Here is a 26,287-nt window from a genome sequence, read left to right as displayed (position 1 = left end):
CCGAGAACACAGTGACATTCCCTTCTCTGTCCCTTTGTCCTCCCCACCCTTTCTCCCTGTTGCCTTGCTCTCTTTTTTTCAGATAACGTATTTTAGATTTACACTGCATTGAAAAGCTTAATACTTCAATGAATAAGAAGTTTAAGAAATAAAAAGCAAAAATACCTTGAGTTAGTGGGAATATAGACAAGTGCTATAAACAGTAATTGAATAGAAATATGACCACTTCAGCCATATACAGTGAATTACAAAGGAATCACAAATCATTAAAACTATACTAGTATAACATTTTTAACCACCGGTTTGACAAAGTTATAAAAAAAAGTTTTAGAAAATTACATTTTTAACAATACTGATACACAGACATTTCTTTCTTTTTTCTTAAGCAGTGAATTAAAAAAAAAAGAACCTTTATTAGAGCTCCAATATATACTACTCACAAAATGTTGATGAAATTAGTTTCAGAATTAGTGTTAGTTGTAAAAATTATAAATTCTTATTTACAATGCTTAACTGTACATTTTGAGATCAATACATGAGGCAAATCAGACGCTTTTTTTGGTGAACACACAGATTTTAAATTGTAGTAAATAAAGGCAGTTATACCTTAGCCTCAATGTCTGGTTTATTCTTGTACTTTGGGAACACAGTGTAGATCATCTTGACAAGATTTTGGATGGTTTTATAGCCAGTTATCTGAATTTAGAAAGGTGCGAAACGTCCATTTAAAGCTTCCCTGTGAGAACCTTACATGAGCCAGGTTGGATTACATTATTCATGGAGAAATCCAAGTGGCTTTCTGTTGCTCCAAGTGTAATGTGCCTGGCACAGATGGTTGGAGAAGCTGATCATTCCCTGGCCAGACCTGCTGCTTTTGCAGTTCTGCAATGTCTCCCAGTTGCGTGAGCCGGAAGCCTGAGGCTCTTCCCCTCCACCCCGCAGCCTGCACCTGTTCTGCCTTCCAGGACCTTTGTAACAGGTCTCTGTTTCTGCACAGCTGCCAGTCACGCCAGCCCACTTGCTTAGGCACCTTCACTGGCATTTTAATTCTTGAAATGTGTTTTTGGATTGTTTGTGTAATTACGAATAATGGGTGATTATGGCTGGGTTCCCATAGGCTAAGACCTTCACCTTTGGCTCTAGGCTGTGTGTTTCAGGTCACCTTTGCCTAAGGCCTGCTCTCCAGTCACTTCTGGCCACTGACCCTGGGACACCAGCTCATGCCGGATCCGGGTACTGTTGCCTCTTCCAGGTCTCCATTCTTTCCAAATCGTTTCATTTTTTTTTTTATCAGCTCCTCTTGAAAATCTCTACTGCATCCTTGACTAGGTTTCTGGTCTGCAGAAACGGTGCTTTAATGCTATTGTTAAGATCTCTCTTTTCTGTATCAGTTCTGATTGTGTTGCATGATCTTCACATGTCTACCTAAATGTTTGATATTCTGTAGTGTCTGTGGAGCACCTGAAGTTTTATTTTCTTTTTCCTAGACAACCAATAGAAAGGGACAGGAAACTTATTACACTTCTGCAAAATTTGTCATAGCAACAGGTGCAAGGCCACGGTATTTAGGAATCCCAGGAGATAAGGAATTCTGTATTACAAGGTAAGATTAAATAGAGCATTATAACTTTTAAGCAATTACATTACATTTATGTTCCTAATATCATTTGTCCCTATCTTAACTTCACAAAATATTGAAATTAATGACAAATGAAAATCCACACGTAGTTTGGAATTGTCATGAAATAAAGAGAAAATAAGGCTAGGTAAGTAAGAAGAGCAATGGTATTATGTATGTACCAGAATACACTGTCTGTTCCCAGCCAGCATCTGGAAGCGGTCTGGGAAGTCAGTCACAAGTTTTCTGTAAGCCAAAGCAAAGAAGTAAGTTAGATGTCCCTGTGATAGAATGCAACAGCTTGTTAGGCGCGGCACAGCTCTCCTCAGTACTGGGGCTTGATGTGAATTTTCCCTGGATGGTCAAACAGAAGGTGCTATTTCATGTTCTGTAGTGACGTCAGAGCCTTTCTGAGAAGACATCATCAGAATTAAGTAGGATGATTTTTGTTGTGCTATGTTCAGGTGAATGTATGTGCCCACTGCCCTTCCCCTCCCACCCCATGCATCCAAAGCAGACACAGACACAAGGGATATAGTGTAGGATTTCCTATCCTGTTTTATTTTTTTTTTAGAACCCTTTGCTTGTGGTCTAATTTGAGTATACTTCCTCTTCCCCACTCTCCACACTAGGCTGAATTACAACCTATAAAAGACAGATTCTCTTAGGGACTCTTAAGCTCCGGATTGCAATTCAGCCAGCAAAACCCCCTTATACATTGAAACTTCAGCAACCCATTTCCTGTTTATTGCATGTATGTTCCTTTTTTATGTTTCTTCTTTTTCAGTGATGACCTTTTTTCTCTACCTTATTGTCCTGGCAAAACGTTAGTAGTGGGCGCCTCTTATGTGGCTCTGGAGTGCGCAGGCTTTCTTGCCGGATTTGGGTTGGATGTCACAGTCATGGTGCGCTCCATCCTTCTTCGAGGCTTTGATCAAGAAATAGTGGAGAAAGTGGGTGCCTACATGGAGCAGCATGGCGTGAAGTTCTTGAGAAAATTTGTGCCTGTGATGGTAAGTCTGAAATGGCATTTGGAATTTTCAAAATTTACTTTCTTATTCTCTCTGCAACTTCTTTTTTTTTTTTTTTGCCTTTAAAGATTTATTCATTTTATTACAGCCAGATATACACAGAGGAGGAGAGACAGAGAGGAAGATCTTCCGTCCGATGATTCACTCCCCAAGTGAACCGAACCGGGCTGATGCGCGCCGATCCGAAGCCGGGAACCAGGAACCTCTTCCGGGTCTCCCACGCGGGTGCACTGTCCCAATGCATTGGGCCGTCCTCAACTGCTTTCCCAGGCCACAAGCAGGGAGCTGGATGGGAAGTGGAGCTGCCGGGATTAGAACCGGCGCCCATATGGGATCCCCGGGGCGTTCAAGGCGAGGACTTTAGCTGCTAGGCCACGCCAACGGGCCCTCTTTGCAACTTCTTATTGTGCACCTCCTTAATTCATTTCTTCATCCTTTTCTGAAATAGTGATGAAAATGGTGCTCCCATCCCCCCCCCAAATATGCAGGTGCTGACCTTGAGTGCCTCCCACTGCTGCTAGGTGATGGCGAAGGTGTTGGTACTGTGTTCCTAGGTGGGCCACGCATATCTCACTGCTGCTTAGAGGTTTTCAGGGATGGTCCTTCTTCAGTGTTTGCCTTTGTTTTCCCTTATTTCCATTAGGAGCTCTCTTCTTGTAACAGATAAGCCTTCCCTGTAGCCCTCAAGCAGTACCTTCCTGGATGGGTCCCTGTGTTTCTTCTCCCTTTTACACACCCACTTCTTTGGATACTTCTAGTCCCTCGTCTCCATCACATGCACAGCCAGTCCTCGGCTACCTCCATTCCCGCTAATTGTTTTTCTCTTCCTGCTAATTCGCTGTTGTCAGTTCCCGTGGTTGCACTTCTGTCCTTGTCCTGCTGGGCTGTGGGGCTGCAAGGGTGAGACCCACAGTTCTCGCATGGCAGGTACCTTCGTGCCTCCCTCCTGAGGTCCCACGACCTGTGGTTCTTCCCCTTCACTCCTCGGCTGTGAACCCAGAGCCTGTTTCTTTTCATGCTGCTCCCTCTTGGTTTATCGGCTGTTCACCTGAATGATCCTCTTCAGGCCCACAGTTTTAAGTACTATCTAAATGCTAATGATTCAGATTTCTATCTCCCGTTGAAGCATCTCTCCTGAATTCACACTCATTTATACAACTGCCTCCTGGATAGCACCACTTGAATTTCTCATAAGCATTTCAAATTTAACAAGATAAAAATGAAACTCTAGAATTTTCTATGTTAATGTATTCCCTTGCTAATCTTTCTGGCCCATCTCGATACTCAGCAAAAGCTACTGCAGTCTACACAATTTAGTAGGCCAACACCTAAGAAGCTCACCTTCACTTCTTTTATGATGATGTCTCTAATCTTAGCTAAGCCATTAATTCATTACTACCTTCAAAATCTGTCTTATGACTGTCCTCTTTTTTGTCTCTATTTTATGCCCAAACCTTTTAAACCTCCAATATTAAATATACCCACCATGTATACATCACTGCACACAAAAGTATGCATCCACACACTTATACCCCTGTTGAGCTATATGTTTTCTGTCAACTTAGAATCATTCCATTATTTATCCTGAACAGGTTCAACAGTTGGAGAAAGGTTCACCTGGAAAGTTGAAGGTAACAGCTAAGTCTACTGAAGGAGCAGAAATTACTGAAGGCGTTTATAACACAGTGAGTCTTCCTTTGATAAGCAGTGAGTGATTGGTTACATGAAAAAATCCACAACAATTAAGCCTAGAAAAAAATTATACCATGTTTTTTATTCTTAGTTGGCCTAATGACATTTGATTCTTTAGAATACAAAAGGAGTATCATGGTTTAATATATGTGTAGAATAAATATCTGCATAGTAGAACAAAATCTAGACATAGAGCTATCTAAATGTTATTAGTGCTTCTGAGGAATTAGACATTTTTTTATATTTTTATATGATTATTTAACAGCAATGAATCTATTTCTCTTTTTAAAAAGTAAATAATGAAAAAGGAAACAAAAAATGTGAGTAATCCAAGGAATCCTAGATGCCAATAATTCTTTTGTAATTAGACTCTTAAGAAATGATATATTTTGTTTTACATAGTTTTTGTAGAGATTTTTGTCTGTTAAATATGATGTTTGAATGGAAGGAATCAGCATGCTAAAGACATGCAACAAAGCTAAAATGCGGCAATGAACCCTGTTAAGATTTTGCTTAGGGCTGCATTGGTTATGTAGACCAGTTGGAAACACTTGACTTTTTTGCAATCCATGAACATGGTATAGCAGTTCATTAATTTAGATCTTTAATGATTCATTCCCAATAGAGTTAATAAATTTCTTCACAGAGATCAAGAATATCTATTAGATTTATTCTAGATACTTAGGTATTTATATGTAGCTACATTGTTTTTATCTGTTGCTGGTCTTTAGAAATGCCACTGATCTTTGTGTTTAAGCACTCAATCGTTTTACTGTTTTCTTATTTGATACTTTATTCTTGTGTTATTTTACTTTTTATGTTAATATGCATAATATTTAAGAATGATAGCAATTTTGTTTCAACTTCCCCACAATTTCTCTATCTCTGTGTGTCTCTCTTTTATGTAAATGTATTAGCTAGTACCTTCAGTGCAGTGTTGACAAGATTTGACAGTAACAGGAGTTCTTGTCTTGTTCTTAATATTAAGTGGAAAGTTTTCAGTTTCCTGGTATTAAAAAGTATTTTTATGTAGGATTTTAATCAAACTAAGGTAATTGTTTTCTATTTTTTTTTTTTTGTTTAAGTTTTTTTGGTGGAGTAATGAATGTTTAATCGTAGCAGGGTTTCTTTTGCAGGTATTCATGATTGGTTCTTTTGCTTTAATCTGTTAATGCAACTGTGAGGCACATCTGGTTGAAGTCCATATAAATCCCTGCTAATGTAGCCACAAGTAGAATTCAAAATTCAATAAGTTTATAACAGGCTAAGTTTTAAGTTGATAATTTTAAATGACCTGCAAATGATGTGTAAATATCCAAATGGCCTTTGGTGCAGGGGAGGTGGTTCCCCACTCTGTGCTAATGGTTTTCTAATGTGCATTCAGTTTTGTATTCCTGCTGTAAACGCAGCTTGGTAGTGTTTGCCTTGGATATTTAGAATTTTTGCATTTATATTCATGAAAAGTAATGGTTTTAATTCTCTGTTCACATACTGAACTTTTTAGATTTGAGTCAAAGTCTGGAGTATGTTTCCTTGATCTGTACTCTGTGAAAGCGCTTGTGTAGTATTTGTATTTTTCTTGGCAATGGATTTGATTTATTTATGATCAAAGGACTTTCAGGGCTTTCTGGATTTTTTTTCTTAAGTAAATGTTGACTACTTCTGGTTTTCTGTAAATTAGTTTGTTTCATCTAAATGTTCACATGTTGGTAAGTAAAGGTGGTTATACGGCGTGACTTTGTCAGTGTTTACTGTGTACTGAGACATAGTTTCTGTGTGGTAGAGTACACAGACAGTTTCTTGTCCCCCTTCTTAGTCCCTGATGCCAAACAGCCGCTGTTCTGATGTTGTCACTGTGAATTAGTTTTGCTTATTCTGCACATCACATAAACGGAATAGCACAATGTACGTACTCCTTGCCATCTAGCTTCTTTTGTCAGGTTGATGTTTTAAGCATCCATTCATGCTGTGTGCATCAGTAGCCGGTTCTTTTTGTTAGACTGTCTGAGTATAACACAGTTTATTCATTTTTTGGTACATGGAAAATGAACACTTTCTGGCTTGGCTATTTTGATTGTTTAGTGCTACATTATGATGATACATGCTGTGAAAATTTCTTATATAAAGCTTTTTGTGGATATATATTTCAATTTCTATTGGATAAAAATCTGATGGTGAATTTCCATAATTATAGCATAGTTTCTTTCTTTCCTTTTAAAATTTTATCTAAAAGGTAGAGTTATAGAAAGAGAAAGGAAGAAACAGAGAGAGTATTCCATCTGTTGCTTCACTCCTCAAATGGCTGCAATGGCTGGAGCTGGGTCAGGCCAAAGCCCAGAGCCGAGGGTGCAGGGGCCCAAGACCATCCTACACTGCTTTCCCAGACCATAAGCAGGAAGCTAGATCAGAATTGGAGCAGCCAGGACTGGAATCGGCAAATATATGGGATAATTTCTATGTTTAACTTTTAGTGAAGAAACTGCTAGTTTTAAAATGACGTCCGTAGGGCTGGTGTTGTGGCACAGTGAGTTAAACTGAGGCCTGTCATGTTGGCATTTCATATCGGTGTGCCAGTTTGAGTCTTAGCTGCTCCATTTCCATCCAGTTCTCTTATAGGGTGCCTGGGAAAAGTAGCAGAAGATGGCCTAAGTTCCTGGGACCCCCACCACCAGATGCAGTACCTGCTCCTCTGGGGAGTAAACTAACACGGAAGATTCTCTCTCTCTTCCTCTGTCACTCTGCCTTTCAAATAAATAAAAATAAAATAATTTAAAAAAACCCATGAAGACATGATGGCATCAATTTGTACCCTAAGCCATACATGAAGGTTTGGTTGTTCTACATCCTTATCAATGTTTTCGGTATTGTCTCACTTACTCATTTTGGCTGTTCTAGTGGAAATATAGTGGTATTTTTTTAAACATACATTGATTTTTTAAAGCTAGGGTGACAAAGAGAGAGAGGTAGGGAGAGAGCTATCTTCCATCTACTTGCTCTCTCCCCAGATGGCCAGCCTGAAGCCAGCAGCCAGGAGCTCCTTCCAAGAGCCCCAGCCCTTGAGCAGAAGCAGAGTAGGGTGTGGGACGCAGGCATCCTAAGTGGCACCATCACCTGCTGCACCAAGGCATCCATGTCCTGCGTTATTACAGGGTTGTTTGCATCTTCCTGATGCCTAATGTTGGAGAACAGCTTTCCATGTGGTTGTCTGCCAGTCTTGTGTCTCCTTTTATGAAGTGTATATTCAAATCTTGGACTATTTTTGTTGGGTTGTTGGAGTTTTTATTCTCACATTGCTGAAATTCTTATATATCTTGGGTATATTCCTCCTCAGATATATTTATCATGAATATTTTTCCTCCAACCTGTGTCTTTCATATTTATTTTCTTAAAGATCTATTTATTTTTATTACAAAGTCAGATATACAGAGAGGAGGAGAGACAGGGAAGAAAATCTTCTGCCGATGATTCACTCCCCAAGTGAGCGCAATGGCCGGTGTTGTGCCGATCCAAACCCAGGAGTCAGGAACTTCCTCCAGGCCTCCCACAGGTGCAGGGTCCCAAGGCTTTGGGCCGTCCTCCACTGCTTTCCAAGGCCACAAGCAGGGAGCTGGATGGGAAGTAGAGCTGCCGGGATTAGAACCGGCGCCCATATAGGATCCTGGCGCATGCAAGGCGAGGACTTTAGCTGTTAGGCCACCGCACTGGGCCCTTTCATATTTATTTTTAAGAACATCTTTATGTGAGCAGTAGTTGAACAATTTTAGTGAAGTTAAATTTATCTACTTATTTGTGTTAAAATATTCATTTGATTTTTATTGGAAAGACAGAGTAACACAGAGAAGGAGAGAGGCAGATCTTCTATCTGCTGGTTCATCCCCCGAACGGCCACAATGGCTAGAGCCGAGCAGATCTGAAGCCAGGAACCCGGAGACTCCTCCATGTCTCCCATGGGGGTGCAGGGGCCCAAGGACTTGAGCCATCCTCCACTGCTTTTCCCAAGCTATAAGCAGGATCAGAAGTGGAGCAGCAGGACTGCATGGGATATTGGAGTCATAGATGGAAGCTTAGACTAATAAGGCATGGTGCCAGCCCCAAATTTAGCTATTTTCTTTATGGCTAATGCTTTCTTTCTGCTCGCAGAAGTCTTTCCTTACCCAGAGATCTTGAAGATACACATGTTTCTTCCCAAAGCTCTGTAAGTTTTATCTTTGGAGTGTGCATCTGTAGTTCATCTTGCATAGTTTTCATTTGTGGTGTGATTAATTTTCTTCCACAGGGATACCCAGCACCACTTGTCAAAACAGACTCCCTTTTCCCATTGAATTGTGTTGGTGTCTGTTGACACCATGTAACTGGGGTTCTGTTCCGCACTACATTCTATCGCTAGACCATTTGTCTCACCCACGTCATTCCATTATTGAAGTTCCACTGCAAGTGTCTGATGAGCCAGAGTAAGTCCTCCTACTGTGTTTAAGACCTTTGCATTTCTATATAATTTTTTTTTAAAGCAGCTTCTCAATTTCTTAAAACCTTTTGGGATTTTGGGTTGAGAGTGTATTCATTCTGTGATCAGTTTGGAAGAACACTGACAGCAATATTGATTTTCCGATACATGAACTTCATATATCTTTCCATTTATTGATGTAGACCTTCGTTTCTCTGAGTGATGTTTTATAGTATATGCTGGAGCTTTTTCACATATAATGTTAAATTTATGTTTCAGTATTTTATACTTTTTAACCTGGTATACACAAAATTTTAAAAATTCAAACTTTTGGTGGTTTGTTGCTAGTTTTAGGAATACGAATGACTTTTTCTATCCTGACTGTATGACAGCTTCCTAGGGTCCATGTCTGCAGATAAAAACAGTTGTGTTTCTCCCTTCCCTGTCTGCACGCTTTTATCTTCCCTTGCCTTCCTTTCCCTGGTTGAGCCCTTCTAGAACAGTGTTGATTAGAGACTGGGAGCCTGGGCAGTTTGGGCTGTGGGGGGAGCATTCAGGCTTTCATCATGGCAGAGTCGTGACCTCTGGGTTTTCTACACATGCCTCCTGCGCCGTCAGAGAAGTTTTCTGATGTTCTGTGTGTGTGCTGTGGATTTTGCTTTAATTTTGAACAAGTGTCAAATTCTGTCCAGTGTTTTTCCTACGTCTTTTGAGATGATTCTTTTCTCCTTTATTCTGTTACTGTGAGTGCATGTTGATTGATTTCTGTATGTTAAGCCAAATAATATGTATTTTAAAAAAGATTTATTAAATTGAGAGGAGGAGTTAGAACACTTCTGTCTGCTGGTTCACTCCCTAAATGACTGCAATATCTGGAGCTGGGCTGATTGGAAGCCAGGAGCTCCCTGCAGGGCTCCCACGTGGGTGCAGGGACCAAGGACTTGGGTCATCCTCCACTACCCTCTCAGGCACATGCCTAGTGAACTGGATCGAAAGTGGAGCGGCCAGGACTCAAACCAGCATCCACATGGGGTACGGCTTTTCCAGCTAGGCCATAGCGCCAGCCCCCAAATTTACATTTTAAGGACAAGCTGTACCTGGCCATGGTCAGTCATCCTTTTGATATGTTGCTGTATCCCCTGAGCTGAGGTTTCATTAGGGATTTTGTGAGTGGGTTCAGGAGAGATAATGGGATAGGGTTTTCTTTTGAGCCCCCGTCTGGTTTAGGGGTCAGTTGATACTGGCCTTGTGTGAAGGAGTGGAGAAGGGTTCCTTTCTCTTCTGGAAGAGTTCATGTACTGCTAATCTTTGGTCTTAACTTTCATGTTCATAGGCCTTTCCAGCGTTAGTTTATGGGAGGTTTATGAATTGTGAGTTCCGTGTCTTAGTGGATTTAGGGTGTATAGAATACCACAGACCGGGCCAAACAGCAGCCATGCATTTCCTCAGTTCTGGAGACTGGGCGACAGGCTCCTCTCCCAGCCTTGTGGCTTCATCTGGTGGTCTCTTATGTGTCTGTGTCCAGGTCTTCTTATCTTAGAAAAACTCCAGGCAGTCACACTGGACAAGGGCCCAGCTGTATTTATCTTTTCCATTTCTTTAAAGGCTCTGACTCCACATCAGTCACGTGCTGAGGTCCTTGTGGTTAGGATTTCAACAGGAACATTGAGGGGACACAGTTCCACCCCATTATAGGCTTATTCAGATCTTCGTGTATTTGTGCAATAAATTGTATCTCACAGGAAATCCCCTTCACCTAAGCTGTCAAACCAACTAACATGGGTTACTTATATCTTATCCTTTTAATGTCTGAATAGCGATATTCCCGCTTTAATGCCTGGTACAGGGGATTTTTGTTGGTGATCTCTCTAAATACAGGTTCTGTTAGCTGTCGGTCGTGACTCCTGTACCAGGGACATAGGCTTGGAGAAGATTGGTGTCAAAATCAATGAGAAGTGAGTATACGCAGGGTCATTGCACTACAGCTGCACAAAGCAAAACTCGACTGCACAGCATCTCAAGAAATTCTCATTTAATTACGCAGACGTAAGATAATTTATCTTACAGTAAGTGCTGTGCTATTTCTCTGGTATCAATGTTGTGATTCATCCATCAATAAGTCTTATTATGTGCCTTAAAGAGCTCATGCATTAAATGGTGATTCAAAAACCAGTTGTGGAGATATATTTGCCTACTGCCTGATTAAGAGTGAATTTTGATGCCCTGATCTAGCAGGGAGAAAATCTCCGACCTCTAAAAATGACTGGGGAGGATTCCAAGGGTGTCCTAGAGGCACTCCCCAAAAACCACAGTCCATTTTTCTTTTGCGTGGGCCCACTGAAACCCTGCTTTTGTTTCAGCCGTTGATTCCGTAGACAGTTGATTACCCCTGGGGCGAGATTTCTGAGAAGGAAATCTTTGCTTTGGGTAGTCTGTCAGGGGTGACTTTAGACTCCCAGCAGTGTAGAGTTGGTCATAATGTATTTGTTATTCATCAAAAAATGAACAGGAATGGCAAAATACCAGTCAACGACGTGGAGCAGACCAGCGTGCCCTATGTCTATGCTGTTGGGGATGTCTTGGAAGGTAAACCGGAGCTCACACCGGTGGCCATCCAGGCAGGCAAGCTGCTGGCTCGGCGGCTGCATGGGACCTCTTCAGAAAAGGTGAGTTTGTTGCGATTGTTTTTGAGATAAGCTCTTGATCCAAGCCACATTATAAAATAGCAGAAACACTCCCATGCTTGTTTTCCAGGTAAAGGGCCCTTCAAAGGCCGCCTCTGCAGTTGACTTTTTACTTACTGATGACTTGCAGTCAGCAGTCTTTGAGTACCTGCTCCGTGCGGGAGGGGGAGGTAGAGCCTGGGCCGCTCACGGGCAGGTGGCCGGTGTAGTGTTCCAGCTGTCGACTCAGGGGCTCATGCCCGGCCTCCTTCGGTGTGACTTCGGATTTCTCTGACATTGTTGATGTTGTAAGGATCAGTCACACTGAAGTGGGCTCATTTATTTTCCTTTTATGAACAGATAGGATACAGATTTCTTTTTTAGCTGAATAGTGTGTCAAAAAAACACTGAGCCATGTGATCTGTTTATCTTTCAGTGTGACTATTCCAGCATTCCAACAACCGTGTTTACCCCTCTGGAGTATGGCTGCTGTGGGTTATCTGAGGAGAAAGCTGTTGAATTATATATGACAGAGAATCTGGAAGTAAGAGTGAATGTTACTGTTTCATTTTTAAGAATTTTTGATCATTATTTGTCTTTGCAGTCACTTTTTATTTGTGATTTTTTTTTTTAGGTTACTACAATGCTTATATTGTTGGAAATCATTTTCCTGTGTTGCGAGAATCAAAATTAATTTAAATTCCATCTCTCTAGCAAACTAATAAAAAGGTTGGAGGGAATATGGAAGTATAATGTGAGATTTAGGTTTTTGAGTTACAAGTGCAAAAGTCTACTGAGCAGGCTGATTATACAGCAAGTGCCAAATTGTTTTAAGATCCTTTGGGGGTGCAGGGGCAGGCACAAGCCAAGGCTTCAGGAAGGGACGAGAACTGGGAACCTGGAAGATCCTCCCCGCTACTTCTTCTTTTACTTTCTTGGGGCTTTTGTGACAGGTGTGCATACACAGCTGGTTTTTGTGTTCTGCAGACACGAGTTACTTGCCCCTGGGATGCCCTGAGCATCTGTCCTGTTCCCGAGCTTATCCGATACTTTCCAGTGGAACCTCTTTGACTCGCTGTTTCTCCCACGATGGGAGAGGAACTTGGGTGGGTCTGAGTTGCATCGGGTGTTCCTGCTCTTCTGTTGGTGCTACCGGCAGCCAGGCAGAGTCACTCTGATGTGGCTGTGATGAGTTTGGGTGGGCAGGGGAGCCCGGGCCAGGCTGCGGTGCTTGTGTGCCTGTTCAGATTTGGTTTTATTTGCACCACCCACTCACTCCATAACCTCCTTCAGTCATAACCTTCAAAACGTTTTCATGTGTTTTTTTTTGTAAGCAGTTTGGTTAGCTGTTTTTCCCCTTCTTTTTTGTATTTTTGTCTGCTCTCCAAGAAAAGGAGAGGATGGGGAAACAAAAAGAGTTGGATTATTAATGCTGGATGTTTCAAATAAAAGAGAATTTAAGTCTCAGTTCTCTCCCTTGAAGGCATTTTAATTGTATAATTTAATTTATTACTAGGAATTTCTTTAAACCACAGCATTGATATTGCTTAGTTAAATGGCCTGAGGACTTGTTGAAACTCCTATTTACAATTCTGCTGTTGGGAAAATGTAAGATTAAAATTTTATAATGTTATTTTAGATGGTTCTTGAAATTTACATTTTGTAGGGCATTATTTCATCAGAATCCTATAATTAACTTCTCATAATAATAAGCCATTTCTTTGGGGTCTTGGGAAAATTGACTGTAATAATTGTACACTTATCACTTCATTTAAAAAGTTTTGAGATTAATGAGAAGTTCAGGTGAGAAAGTAGGCATGTGAGAGGAAGAATGGATAAGGCCAGACCCCAGAGAAGGGAATGTCTTGATATGAAGGAAAGTCTCCAGGTCCATGAGATTACTTTAAGGTCTTTTTCCTAAGGCTTGCTGCACATCAGTCAACCCATTTATTTGTTTATTTGTGTATTGCATTTTGACAGGACCAAATATTTTATTTATTAATATTTTTAAAAGATTAAAAAATTTGTATTTGAAAGGCAGAGTTTGCATGGGAGCAGTGTCCCAAGGCGTTGAGCTGTCCTCCACTGCTTTCCTAGACCACAAGCAGGGAGCTGGATGGGAAGCAGGGTGTCGGGATTAGAACCGGCGCCCATATGGGATCCTGGTGCATGCAAGGCAAGGACTTTAGCTACTAGACTACCACACCAGGCCCAAGAACAAATTTATTTAACTGCATGTTATTAGATCCAGAGGTACATGTAGTCCTCCTGGCATAAAATCAAAGTACAGTGTAGCTTAAAAAAAAAGCTCCAGAGGAGCCCAAAGCAAGACATCTGATGGCTTGACTCAGTTTAGAATTTCCAAGTATCTAAACTCAAGGTACTAACTTGACCTAATGAAAATCCCTTTAGACATCTAATGAAATCCTTGGTTTACTGGCAGACATAAACCATGTGCATAGGTACTTGAAAGTCATCCAAAGTCTCACCATGTTCTTCATTTGGTGTGATCTCTGTGTGTCTCGTTTCTTTTGCTTGCTGTCTATTATGCCAGGTGGGAAAGAAAACATATTAATCAACATACCCGTGACATCAGGGAGAATATTCTCCAGCAGAAATAGATAAACATACGCATTGTGTTCTTCTGCGGTGCAGTAGTTTTGTATCTGATGATACAATGTGGGAGATGAGGTCGTGGAGGAAGAAAGGCGTGAGATCTCTTCTGGGTCTGAGGTTCAGATTTTCTCCCTATTTCACAGAAGGAAGAAGCAGGAGAATTTTGCTGACACACATTGTTAAGGACAAATTGCGAACCAGAAACATTTTATCATCTGACTAGAAAATTCATTGAATCTCAGAAATATTACATAGAAAGGGTTTAGATAATTATATATGAGTGTGGAAGAAGAAAGTCAAGGAAGATGCTATGCAGAGATGACCCAACAGAAATACAACTGATACTCTTCGGTGGAAAAATCTACTGGTATAGAAATAGAATTCTAAAATATAACAGAAGAAAACTTATCTCTGGTAGTAAAGGAGAGCTGTATCTAAAAGACTAGTATAACATACTTATTGTGAGATAAATTAATGCTGATTGATTGACACAAACATGCCCTCCTTAAGGTATTGATCTTTAGGAATCCAGACTGAGAAAGCCATTTGTCCACAGTGGGTGAAGACTCGGGCTGGCCTCATCCTTTTCCACAGCACTGCTCAGTGCGAAGGAGAGTGCATCATGTTCCAGAAGCTTCAGGGGGAACAGTTTTAAAAACAGACTCTCAAGAAGGGCGCCTTGGGGTGTTAAACTGCTCCAATGAAGCACGGTGGCTCAGTGGCTTAGAAACAACAGAAATGCTTCCCCCCCAGTTCCGTAGACTGGGAATCTCAGAGGCAGGTGTGTTTGAGATCTGGCAAGGGCCTGCTTCCTGGTTCAGAGAGGATGTCTCCTCAGTGTCTGCATGGTGCAAAGGGCCAGTTGTCTTAGAATTGTATTCTAGAGGTCTCTGCTCTCATGGCCTAATCCCCTCCCGAGTCCCCATCTCCAGATAGCATTGTCTTGGGGTTAGAACTGTGCCATGTGCATTTGGAGGGTACACACGCATTCATGTCATGGCAGATGGAGAGAATAGCAGGGGGCGTAAGACAGCATTCTGAGAGAAAAGCATGCCAAGTGGTTGGCAAATGAGGAAAATCAAGAAGCAAGTCTAACTTTGTATCAGTGTAACCAAAATCCTCAATGTTACACCATGAAGGAGGAAGTGAGCAGATAGGGCTATGGGGGCCGACTAACAGCCCAATCAAAGTCCACTGTACTTCTCCCCTTCCACCACTCTGCACACTGGCAAATGTTTACAGGAGTCTGTCCACTAGGGGACGCCAGGCACAACAGGGTTCATGGTTTCTGGTTCAGCAAAGTCTATCTACATGGAGCAAAAACCAGCTCTCAGAACACTGGCGGTTATCCCTTCACCTTCCTAGGGGCATAGATAGGCCAGAGTTTTATTTCCAGGAAATTCTGAGAAACTCCTAAGGGAAGACCTAAACATACAAACTAGGAATAACAACTGAACTCCCTCAGTTAGAAGGCAAGCTCAAGCGTGTTAAGGCATGAACTCAGAGCTTTCAAACCCTCTTTTTTTCTCAAATTTTAAAAAATGAGTTATAATTTACTCACAGTAAAATGCACATGTTTGCTTTGCTGTACAGTTCTGTGAATGCAGAAAGCACAGTTGCCTAACTACCATTAGAATAAAAGTGGAGAACAGTTCGGTCATTCTCAAATCCAAGCATCTCTTTTAAATCTGCAACATTTAGGGGCAGGTTAAGCCACTGTCTGCAGCGCTAACATCCCATGGGGCACTCGTTGGAGTCCTGACGGCTCTATTTCTGATCTGGCGCCTTACTGGTGACCCGGGGAAAGCAGCAGGAAATGGCCCCAACACTTGGGTGCCCCCCTCCCCCGCACGGGAGACCCAGCTGAAGCGCCTGGCTTTGGCTTGGCACAGGCTCTGAAGTCTGAGTTCCGAGTGGGGTCATCTCCCTACCTCTGTCTCTAGCTTCTGGTGGTTTGTTGGCAATCCTCGGGTGCCCTTGGCTTGTGGTCGCTCCCTCGGTCTTCACATGACGTTCCTCTCACTCGTGTCTCCTCAAGGACTCCAAGGACACACAATGGTCAGTGTTAGCCTCTACCACCACAAGGGAAATTCACGAAGTCCTCTTTCTATGATGATAGCGCTGACGTTGGATTAGGAGCTCGCCTGCTCTAGTGTGACCTCATCTTGGTGGCATCTGGAATCACTGTTTCCCCTCCTCCCCCCAATCCACGGATCAAGGCTAGAAATTCAACCATGAATTTTGGGATGACACAGTTCATTTCGTTAACAGTGTAAAAAGAAGTAGGAAAGCACATTAATAGGAAAGAATTTTGAGAAAAATTATCCCCCATGGAGTCCAGACAGTTTTTAGTCATATACATTAAATCTAAAATATCTAAAGGAAATTATGGGAAAGAAATAAAGAACATGGTAAAATGATGTCTGAATAAAGAACATCGATGGAGAAATGAGGAAAAGCAACCAAATAGAAATTCTGAAGCCAAGATGGTTTAATAACTAATTGAAATTTTTACTAGGGGGATTCAGAATCAGATTGGTGTGGGTTGAAAGAGAAGCAATGAATTTGGAGTCCATTGAAATTATCCAATCTGAGAAGCAGAGGGGAAAAAGGAATTACGAGAAATGGTGCGCTCCTAACCGTTGTTTGTGGCACAGAGAAGCATAAGAACTTTGGGACGCCGCATACGCATTATAGGAAGTGAGGGGCAGGAAAAGGTGGGGAGAATTAGAGGCCCGAACTTTCCAGATGTGATGAAAGATGTGAACTCACATGCCCGCCAGCTCTCACAACATTACACAGGATGAATTCAGAGAGATTCACACCGGTACCCATTACAGTCAAACCGTTCAAACTCAAGAGATGAAGCTTTGAAAGAGAGAAGTGACTCATTACATACAAGATATCTCCAATAAGATCTAACGGTCGCCTTTTTATCACAAACTATGGAGGCCAGAAAGCTAAGGGTATGTTTAAAGTCTGGAAAGAAAAATTATCAACCAAGAACTCTCTGTAGAATTACGGAGAGAAACATCTCCTGAAAAACAAAAGCCAAGGCAATTCATGCCCTCACAGAAGTACTGCAAGGGCTGCAGCTTAATATGCAAGGACACTCAACGGTAACTGACGTGCGTGTAAAGGAACTGACTCTGTATAAGGCAGTGGTACAAGTAAAAGGGAAAACCAGTTTTACCATTCTTTCGTTTTGCTTTGTAACTTTCTTTTTCCTAGGTAGTTTAAAAGGCAGTAGGAATTAAAACAGTAATTATAAATATTCTAATGAGCGCACAAGGGAGCCTTAAAAAGTTCATGAAAAAATGGAATTACGTTTATTTTGAAATTTTGCAGAAAAAGATTTGTTCATAACCTTTTACAAAATACGCGTTTTCTGTGTACTTTCTGAAGCTGTCTTGAAAATTATATATAGAGTTATAATCTGTGACAATAAGATTATATAAAGGAAAAGGGACAAAAACTAAATTAGTGCTTAGATTCCACAAGTTAAGGATGTTAATTGTAATCCCCAAGGTAACCACTGAGAAAATAACTAAATATAAGCAGAAAAGGAAAAGAAGGGAATAAAAAAGAAATGGTGCTGTACCAAAAAAGCCCTGAATACGAATGAAGAAATGGAGCCCCAAATACACTCCCTTTCTTTGTGTTACTGTTTCCATGAATATCATTTTCTCTCCCACTTGCCATGTGTGTAATCTTTGTTACTATTTGCATGGAATAGTGTTTCTGTCTTTTTAACTTTCACATTTGTAAATTTGTGTTTTTGTACCTAAAGTGAGTTTCTTTACACAGTGTGTAAATGGATTCAGTTTTTGTTTTGTTTTTACCAAATCTGCCCGTCTTGGAGCCAGCATCAGGCCCAGCAAACTAAGCTGCCACTGTGGTGGTAATAGACCGTGTTGGAATGACAGTTTGAGTCCCAGTTGTTCGGCTTCTCATCCAACTGCCAGCTGATGTGCACGGCAAGGCAGGAGATGTCCACCCTCGTCCTGGGCCCCTGCCACCTGTGTGGGAGACCTGGGTTCCTGGCATAGGCCTGAACCAACCCTGGCCACTTGAGAGATGGGCAAGTGGGTCATGCTCAATTTGTCTCTCTCTCTCTCCCCTTCAAATAAAGAAAGAAGTCTTTTTTCTTTTTTTAAGATTTATTCATTTTATTACAGCCAGATATACACAGAGGAGGAGAGACAGAGAGGAAGATCTTCCGTCTGATGATTCACTCCCCAAGTGAGCCGAACCGGGCCGATGCGCGCCGATCCGAAGCCGGGAACCTGGAACCTCTTCCGGGTCTCCCATGCGGGTGCAGTGTCCCAATGGGCCGTCCTCGACTGCTTTCCCAGGCCACAAGCAGGGAGCTGGATGGGAAGTGGAGCTGCCGGGATTAGAACCGGCGCCCATATGGGGAATCCCGGGACTTTCAAGGCGAGGACTTTAGCCCCTAGGCCACACCGCCGGGCCCAAGAAAGAAGTCTTTTTTTTTTTTTTTTTAATTATTTATTATTTAACTTCATTAATTACATTGTATTATGTGACACAGTTACATAGATACTTCAGTTCTCCCACCCCTCCCCAAACCCTCCCACCATGGTGGATTCCTCCACCTTGTTGCATAACCACAGCTCAAGTTCAGTTGAGATTCCCCCATTGCAAGCGTATACCAAACATAGAGTCCAGCATCTTATTGTCCAGTTAAGAAAGAAGTCTTTTAAAAGCTATTCTCTGGTCTCCACTGTTTAATTGAAGAAATTTGTGCATTTACGTATAATCTGATTACTAATAAGAAGGATTTATCTCTTTAAGGAATCTATTTGGAAGTTATTCCCATCAGGTATTTCAGCAAATGAATCTTGGTGAGGAAAGGATGCAATTGAGCCCTTGATAGAACTAATAAATGTATTCATCAAAGTTGAGGCTATAACATCAGTACACAAAATCAGTTGTCCATATCTGCAATGAATTATCCTAAATGAAAACACAATTGCATTTATAGGAGCATCAAAAAGAATAAGATATTTAGAAATAAATTTATCCAAAAGAGATGAAAGATATATAGTATGTAAATTATAAAACATTGCCCAAAGAAATTTTAGAAGACTTAAGTAATTGAAAAGGCATTTCCTATTCATAGACTAGAAGAAATAATATTGAAATATAGGATAAAGTTAGGGTTGATAAACAGACAAGTCTGTGCTCAAACAAAACATTCTTTAATCCAGTGGGGAATAGAAAATTGTATATGAGAATAAGATAATCATAGTTTACTATGTGACTGCTGTGAATAGCTTGTTTTTTTTTTTTTTAAGTAATAGCTTTTATTGAGTTTGGGGCTTACATATGCCATATAATTTATTACTTAAAGTATATTATCCAATGAGGTTTAGCATATTCTTAGTATATTTAATATGTTCTCTTGTGGAACCAACACAGTAGTTCAAAGAACATTTGGATCCCCCCACAGAGAAATCCTCTCTCCATCCTGTTTCCTGCCATACCCCTGAACCTTGGCTCTACTCCGAGGACCCTAATGCAGTTCCAGTTTCTGCAGATCCATCATGGCGATTTTAAATAGACAAAATTATTCAGTTTGTGGTCCTCTGGGACCGACTTCCATCTCTTGGTGTGATGTCTTCGAGGTTCCTTTGCCTTATGGGTGGGTTTCACTTGTTGCTGTCATTGCGTAGGCTGTACCATGTGCATTTGTTGGTAATTTGGACAACAGGTGGGCATTTGCGCTGTTTCCACCTCTCGGTAATGGTGAACATGTGGCTGTGAGCCTTCGGGCCCAAGGCCTCACGTGGGCACATCGTCATTTCCCCTGGGTTTGAGACAAAGTGGAACATAGAAAAGCTGTGAAAAGCCAAAAAGTTCTTGGATACCCCAGGAGTTGAAGAGGCTGGAGGGGAGTGAGTTGTTCTCAGAGCACTGGGGAAGTGTGTGGCCCTGTTGTCGCTTTGATTTCAAAGTTCTGTCTTCCGGCATCGCAAGCCTTCAGTCTGATTTAAACCGCCAAGTTTATTGCAGTGTCTCAGGGCGGCCTTAGCAAACTAAAGCAGCCTCCAAGGGGGCCTCCTGGAAGTTTTTCTTTTTCACTTTTTTTTACAAATTATTTTTATTAAATCATATTTTTATTATTTTCCATGATACAGTTCTGTAGGTATAGGGATTCCTTCTTTCCCCATTCCCCTGCCACCATTTCCCCCAGTTATTACAGTAGTACAGTGCTTTAACAGCAGTTGCAGGCTTAGCATTCTGGCCCTTTAGTGTATCATAACGTTGTAGACAGAGGTAGAAAGTCTGATGTCCTATTGGCAAGGTGTGTTTAACTGTTTCACTAGGAATCCTCCTTTTATTCAGGAATCAAGGTGCCTGTTGCAACATATCTTCACTTCCTGATGTGTTTGTCTCCATTACACAGTTCATCTATCAGGAAATATGTATATACTTGAATGGTTAATAGTATTGAGCTTCCTTTCGTGTACTTTCTAGACATTTGCATATTTTCTTTGAAGACCCTCTGTTTAGAGCATTTGCTCTTTTAAAAATTGGATTACTTGCTTTCTGTCGTGTTTCTGAGTTAGAGGTGCTCTGAACCTGTGTGTGTGTGTACTCTCCACATGAGTCCCTTAGAGAAGATGATTTCCATTTTTTGTCCTTTTCTGGAGTTTGTTCTTTGAAGCACAAGTCATCGGTTTTAATGAAATGTCATGTAAGCATTTTTAAAACTGCTTTTAACTCTTGGATGTAAGCACGAGTGAGCCCTCCCGAGTTCACCTTGGCGTCTCATGTGAGGTGAGGGAACGGCTTCATCTTCCCACGAGCCTTTGAACCCATATGTGGGTAACTGATGGGGACTTGCCCAGCTCAGAATGTAGCCTTCGGTGGGGGTTGGCAGGCGGGGTGCCCAAAGCGTCGCGGGCTGGGGAGGAAGGAGAATGAGATTCCGATCCTTGTCTCCCAGAGAGACCAGTGGGCGGAGAAAACCTAGAACAGAGTCCAGTGACAGCTGAGAGTCCAGTGCACCCCGGGGACGCCGAGGTAACAAAAAGCTGCAATGGTGACCCGAGTGCAGAGTGAAATGAGTGGAACAGAGGTCACATAATCAAGTTTCAAAACTAATTTAAAGCACCTTAAAAAAAAAAAAGCACAAAGCGCTATTAGGAAGACCGAATGAAGAGTGTAATGAGGAAAGCCCCGATGAGATGCTAAAATGCAGCACATAGTCATAGTAATTTCAGGTGTGCTGCAGTGGCACCCAGGTGGCAAAAGATCAGTGGAACAGACTACGAAACCCCAACCAACAGATTGAAATGCTCGCACGAATTAGCGCGTGGCAGAGGACGGATTCCATATCAGTGTGAAAAGACTCGTTAACGTATGTTGGAATAAGCAGATAGGGATTCAACAGAAAAGCAAAGTTGGATCCAGGGCCTTGTGCCTACTTTGAAACAGGGGTGCAAGCCTTCAAGCAAAATTTTGGAAGTGCTAGAAGACAAAAGCGCATTTCATGAAACTAGAGAGAGTGAAGGAGATGTGGAAAGGCGTGTGCGTGCTCACGTCTCCTTGTTTAAGGCAGGAGGTAATGGGACGCGTCGGTAACTGTTCCTGCCATGTCTAAAACCTCACAGAGTTCTCTCCATCTTTTTTTTTTTTTTGGCCTTAGGGGTGTATTTTTCAGAATGAGGTAAAGAAATAATTTGTTTTCTGCTCTTAATAATCACAAAGAATGAAGAGTTTCTGTTAAGACAGGTGAAAGACTTTTACTCTCCTGTTAAATGTATGTCAAATTTTAATTGCCTTTGTTACAGGTAACTGTATTATACCTTTTTAATGAAAAAAAAAAAATGATTTGTCCTGCAAATGGAATAACCGTTGATGCCTTACTTTACACATTTAAAATCACTGTTTCTCAGTGGGATTTAAAACAATTTCGATTTCTCCATTGTGGATTATAGCTCCAAATTCATTTCTTTTGTCACCAAACACAACCTTCTGGGTGGAGTGGTTGAGGGGACGACACAGCGAGAAGGTAGCTGCCCTGGGCAGGACGGAGGAGCGCGCCCAGCTCGTGTCTGGTTCTCTGAGCACCGAGCCACACTGCCGAGGCTCCGAGGGTCACTGAGGGTGCAGGCCTGAGGCCTGAGGGACAGAAACATGTGTACAGGGCATCATCCCTGCTTCCTAGCTCTTGTAGATGATTCCTCCAGCTCTTTGAATGATCGACCTTGTGTCATTTCTTCTCTTTAGATTTCCTTTGCGTAAAGACTGTAGGCAGGTGGCCAGACTATGCAAGGCCCCGTCTTGGCCACACAGAGCCTGGGGTGTGTCTGTGGATTGGTGCTACTCCATAAATGTCTCCACACCGAATTCTGCTTATCAGTCTGGTGTTTTGCTTCAGCTGAGCCAAGCAGAGGTCAGCACTTTGGTGCAGCTGGTGTGTCCGGGGCTGCGGCCTCCGAGCTCCCATCAGACATATGGTGTAGAGATTGTTCACGGCAGATAAAAAGAACACAGGAGTGGTTTTCATCTGTGTTAATTCAGCCTCTTTATCTCCTCTTCCAGGTGTATCACACTTTGTTCTGGCCTCTTGAATGGACAGTAGCCAGCAGGGACAGCAATACTTGTTACGCCAAGATAATCTGCAACAAACTTGACGATGTATGTATGAGTGGGAGCTGATACTGTCATTGCTGAGGGTAGCTTTTACTCCCCCTTGTTTGGATTTTAACAATTTCCCCAAAGATAGCTTTAGGGGCAAGACAAAGCTCCTTCTCACCATTTGCCAGTGTGTCTGCAGGTTGTAGAGGGGATGGTTTGTTAAAGGGGTTTGCCAGTCCATCTTCAACCACATCATTAGAAGTTGTCTAGTGATTCACTTCCCCCAACGCCCACGAGAGCCGAGCTGGACCAGGCTGACGCAGGCAGCTCGGGACTTAGTCTGGCTTTTGCATGTGAGTGGCAGGGATCTGATTACCTGATCCGTCACCACTGTCTCCCACATCAGCCGAATGCTGGAGTTGGACGTGGATCGGGGACTTGAACCCACCCAGACGCTCCTGTGCGTTGTAATCACTGCTCTGAATGTCCCCTCCCTCCAGGCTACCTTAATAGCTGGCTAGTTCAGAACTAGGTGGTCTGTGAAAGGTGTATGTGTGCATGCTGTAAACATACCGTGTGCCACGCGCCTTTTCAAGGAGACACACAAAGTGAAGCTCTTGGGAATCGAGCTGGGGAGGTAAAACATGGACATAGGTGAACCTCAGCAGCGCAGCTGACACTTAGTGTGGTTCACCAAGTAGCACAGCCATTCTCTAGTGTAATTCTCTCCTGTCTCAGCATTCTCAGTCCGGGTACAACCAGAGACACATGTCACAGGCCGACAGCTGGCATTGTGAAGCCACTTAGAACCTCCAGCCATGGCTGGAGCTGGGTGCGGGCCACTGCAGTGAGAGGGGGCGTTGATCTCAGTGACCCAGATGCTGCGGGGTGACAGATTTGCAGCATCTCCCGAGGGCCAGTGTCACAGGTGTCTGGCTGCGTTCTGGTGCTTCCTGAACGCGTCCTCTGAAACTGATATTGTGGCAGGTGTGGGCAGCCTTTCCAGAGGAACAAGGAGAGGCTGTCGGGCCCCAAGAAAATGAGAGGGCCTGGGGATTGGCTGGTGGAGCCACTCCAGGAAGCAGGCCACTGTGAGGCACCATCCCAGGGCTTCTTTCCCCATCTTTCTTTCCTACTCCTCCTACCACCTTCGCTAGCTCCCAGCCAGTCCCCGGCTCAGACCCTCACCTTGTTGCCTGGCCTCTGCTTGCCTCCCTCTATCCATTCCCGAGTTTTACCCTAGTCCTAACGAAATGGAAACATGAGTTTTCTGCTGGCAAAGCTGTGTGGTGTGCCTGGCATAGCAACGTGCCTTCCTTTTCAGTGGTCAGTGGGGATTTTCACCAAATGTCCTTCCTTTTCTATGGGCTGCTCCACATTTCCGGCTTGCTATATACAGAAGGCAGGACCACACAGGCTGAGTGAGCAACCCCCTGTGAGGTCTTGGGAACTGCACATGGCACCCATAGCACGGTGCCCTCTGCCTACCACGTGTGTGCCAGGTGGATGTGTGTGGGATTGGCTATTCTGAATGTGGCTTTGTGTGCAGAATTTGCATGGGCCAAGATTTATTTCTACTGGCATTGGCCATCACAGTCCTTTTCAATACTCTTTCTCTGCTGTACACCTTAACTCCTGAAAATCAGAAACAGAATCTGATGCAAAGCCATCAACAAAGGGACAGCCTCAAATGCACTGACACCTTGGAAATGGACTGGAGTCCTGCTTCCCGTCTCAGGGTGGGGGGGTCTGCTGGTGACGTCACTGAGACCCGTGCAGCAGGCAGTCCTGGCCAACAGCACCATGTTGGCCACCCCTTGGCCTCTGCATGAGGTCCCGGGCTTCCTGGACTGGCAGTCTCTGTATTGCCGGAACAACCTGACACCTCAGAACTATTCCAGCGTTGGACTTTAATTCAGATTTGTTATGTTGTTGTTTAGCCCTATCTCAGCATAATTTGGAAATTTACATCATACTAATGAACTCCTTCATGCAGTGGGTAAATTGCTTGTTCTAGTAAATTTGAGTGCAAATTAACTCTGGATGTGCATTTACTGGCTCATTTAGCAGATTGTTACAGCGGCTCTGTCCCCCCCAAGTAGCGTTCTTGGCTCAGTTCAACCTGAGAGTTGTTTTCTCTGAGTGGTAGACTCTTGTCAGTTTCCACTGTGAACTTGCAACAAGTAGATTCCAAGTCAGACCATTAACCTCCTGGGACCCTCTGTCCTTTGTTCCTGCATGATAGAATCGGGTGATAGGATTTCATGTGCTTGGCCCCAACGCTGGTGAGATTACCCAGGGATTTGCAGCTGCCATGAAGTGTGGGCTCACGAAACAGCTTCTGGATGACACCATTGGGATCCACCCCACATGTGCGGAGGTAGGAACCAGGAGGGGACACTGATAAAGTGCAAGGTCCAGAAGGTTCTGTGCAGGAAACTGCTTTGAGTGTTTTCAAGACTAGCCAAGACAAGATGTTCTGAGTGCCCTCCTGCAGCAGCCCTGATGTCTAACCGAACATTCTTCTGGCTTCCTTCCTGGTAAGCAGGTATTCACAACGCTGGAGATCACCAAGTCCTCAGGCCTGGACATCACTCAGAAGGGCTGCTGAGGCTAATCCTGCTGCTGCTCAGTCATCCTTGTCACGCTCTTGGGCAACACGGGCCACCCTCTCCATCCTGCCCTCACTCAGGGCTCCTCCCCCATGCCCAGGTAAGAAGGAAGACAAGGAGATAGGACAGCAGCAGGTGGCACATCCCTCCCGCACCTGGCCGCCTGGAGAAGCAGGGCTGCTGCTTCTTTGACGCCCTGGCTCAGAACCCGCTGCCGGTGAGCCATGACCGATTCTCCTGCAGGTCGGAGTGCACCATTAGCCAAGTTCACTTTTCTCATTCCTAGCATCGTCACCCTCATCCCATGCTGTTTATATGAAAATATATTTTCTGTTATGAAACTGACTTTAAAGTAGCAGCTGTCAATGTGTGGGCCAGGCACGTGGGTGAGTGGGCTCTGTGGCAATGTGGAGAGCAAAGAACTGGGGTGCAGGTTGTAGTCGGCCTGTGCTCCCTGAAGGCACCTGTTAACCCTGTGTGTGGCTGCCCTGCCTCTTCTCTGTGTCCTCAGGATAAGCACTTGGAAGCCACTGTCCTCTCTAGACCAAACAGTAGTTCATGCAAGAGTACTCGGATGTCTTCCTCGTGTCAGTCTTAAAAGAACTTAATATTTTAAAAAGTGTTCGCCACTGTCTCAGGGGAGATCTAAGGCATGTCAAGTGGTCCAGTTACGATCCGTTCAGTGGCAGCCAGGTTCAGGCACTGATCAGGGGATGTTAGGATGTCTCATGTTTTATAGTCATGTCAGTGTGTACTGCCCCGTGAACAGTCTGGCTTTGCTAGAGGGGCTGCTACACAGAAGCTCAGCGCAGGGGTCCGGAGGCCCTCGCTCTCCTGAACGACACCCGAACCATGTAGTTCATTGCCACAGGCTTCGATAGTTTAATGTCAACTTTCTAGGCATAGCTTTTTGTTTGTTTTGTTTTGATGGTTAAAGCAGTGGGCAACAGGGCCACAGCATCTGTGAACGAGCAGTACTCCTGGAAGCAGGTCCTGCAGCC

At 43.1% G+C, this 26,287-nt stretch overlaps 1 protein-coding gene across 1 annotated transcript in view; it reads left to right on the top strand.

Annotated features, from left to right (window-relative positions):
- The window catches only part of TXNRD3 (thioredoxin reductase 3), a 43,216-nt gene extending 17,584 nt beyond the window's left edge, over window positions 1-25,632 (top strand). The window contains exons 8-16 of the mRNA XM_058678937.1: window positions 1,488-1,603; window positions 2,406-2,631; window positions 4,242-4,334; window positions 10,664-10,740; window positions 11,295-11,451; window positions 11,885-11,992; window positions 22,639-22,734; window positions 24,920-25,054; window positions 25,223-25,632. Of these exons, the coding sequence (XP_058534920.1) occupies window positions 1,488-1,603; window positions 2,406-2,631; window positions 4,242-4,334; window positions 10,664-10,740; window positions 11,295-11,451; window positions 11,885-11,992; window positions 22,639-22,734; window positions 24,920-25,054; window positions 25,223-25,285 (1,071 nt within the window). The 3' untranslated portion in view covers window positions 25,286-25,632. The remainder of the gene's footprint in view (window positions 1-1,487; window positions 1,604-2,405; window positions 2,632-4,241; window positions 4,335-10,663; window positions 10,741-11,294; window positions 11,452-11,884; window positions 11,993-22,638; window positions 22,735-24,919; window positions 25,055-25,222) is intronic.
- The last annotated feature ends 655 nt before the right edge of the window (window positions 25,633-26,287 follow it).

The sequence above is a fragment of the Ochotona princeps genome, chromosome 21, assembly GCF_030435755.1.
Source record: "Ochotona princeps isolate mOchPri1 chromosome 21, mOchPri1.hap1, whole genome shotgun sequence".
Taxonomy (NCBI): domain Eukaryota; kingdom Metazoa; phylum Chordata; class Mammalia; order Lagomorpha; family Ochotonidae; genus Ochotona; species Ochotona princeps.
The sequence above is the reverse complement of the archived record's forward strand: the minus strand, read 5'-3'. Positions and strand labels throughout refer to the sequence as shown.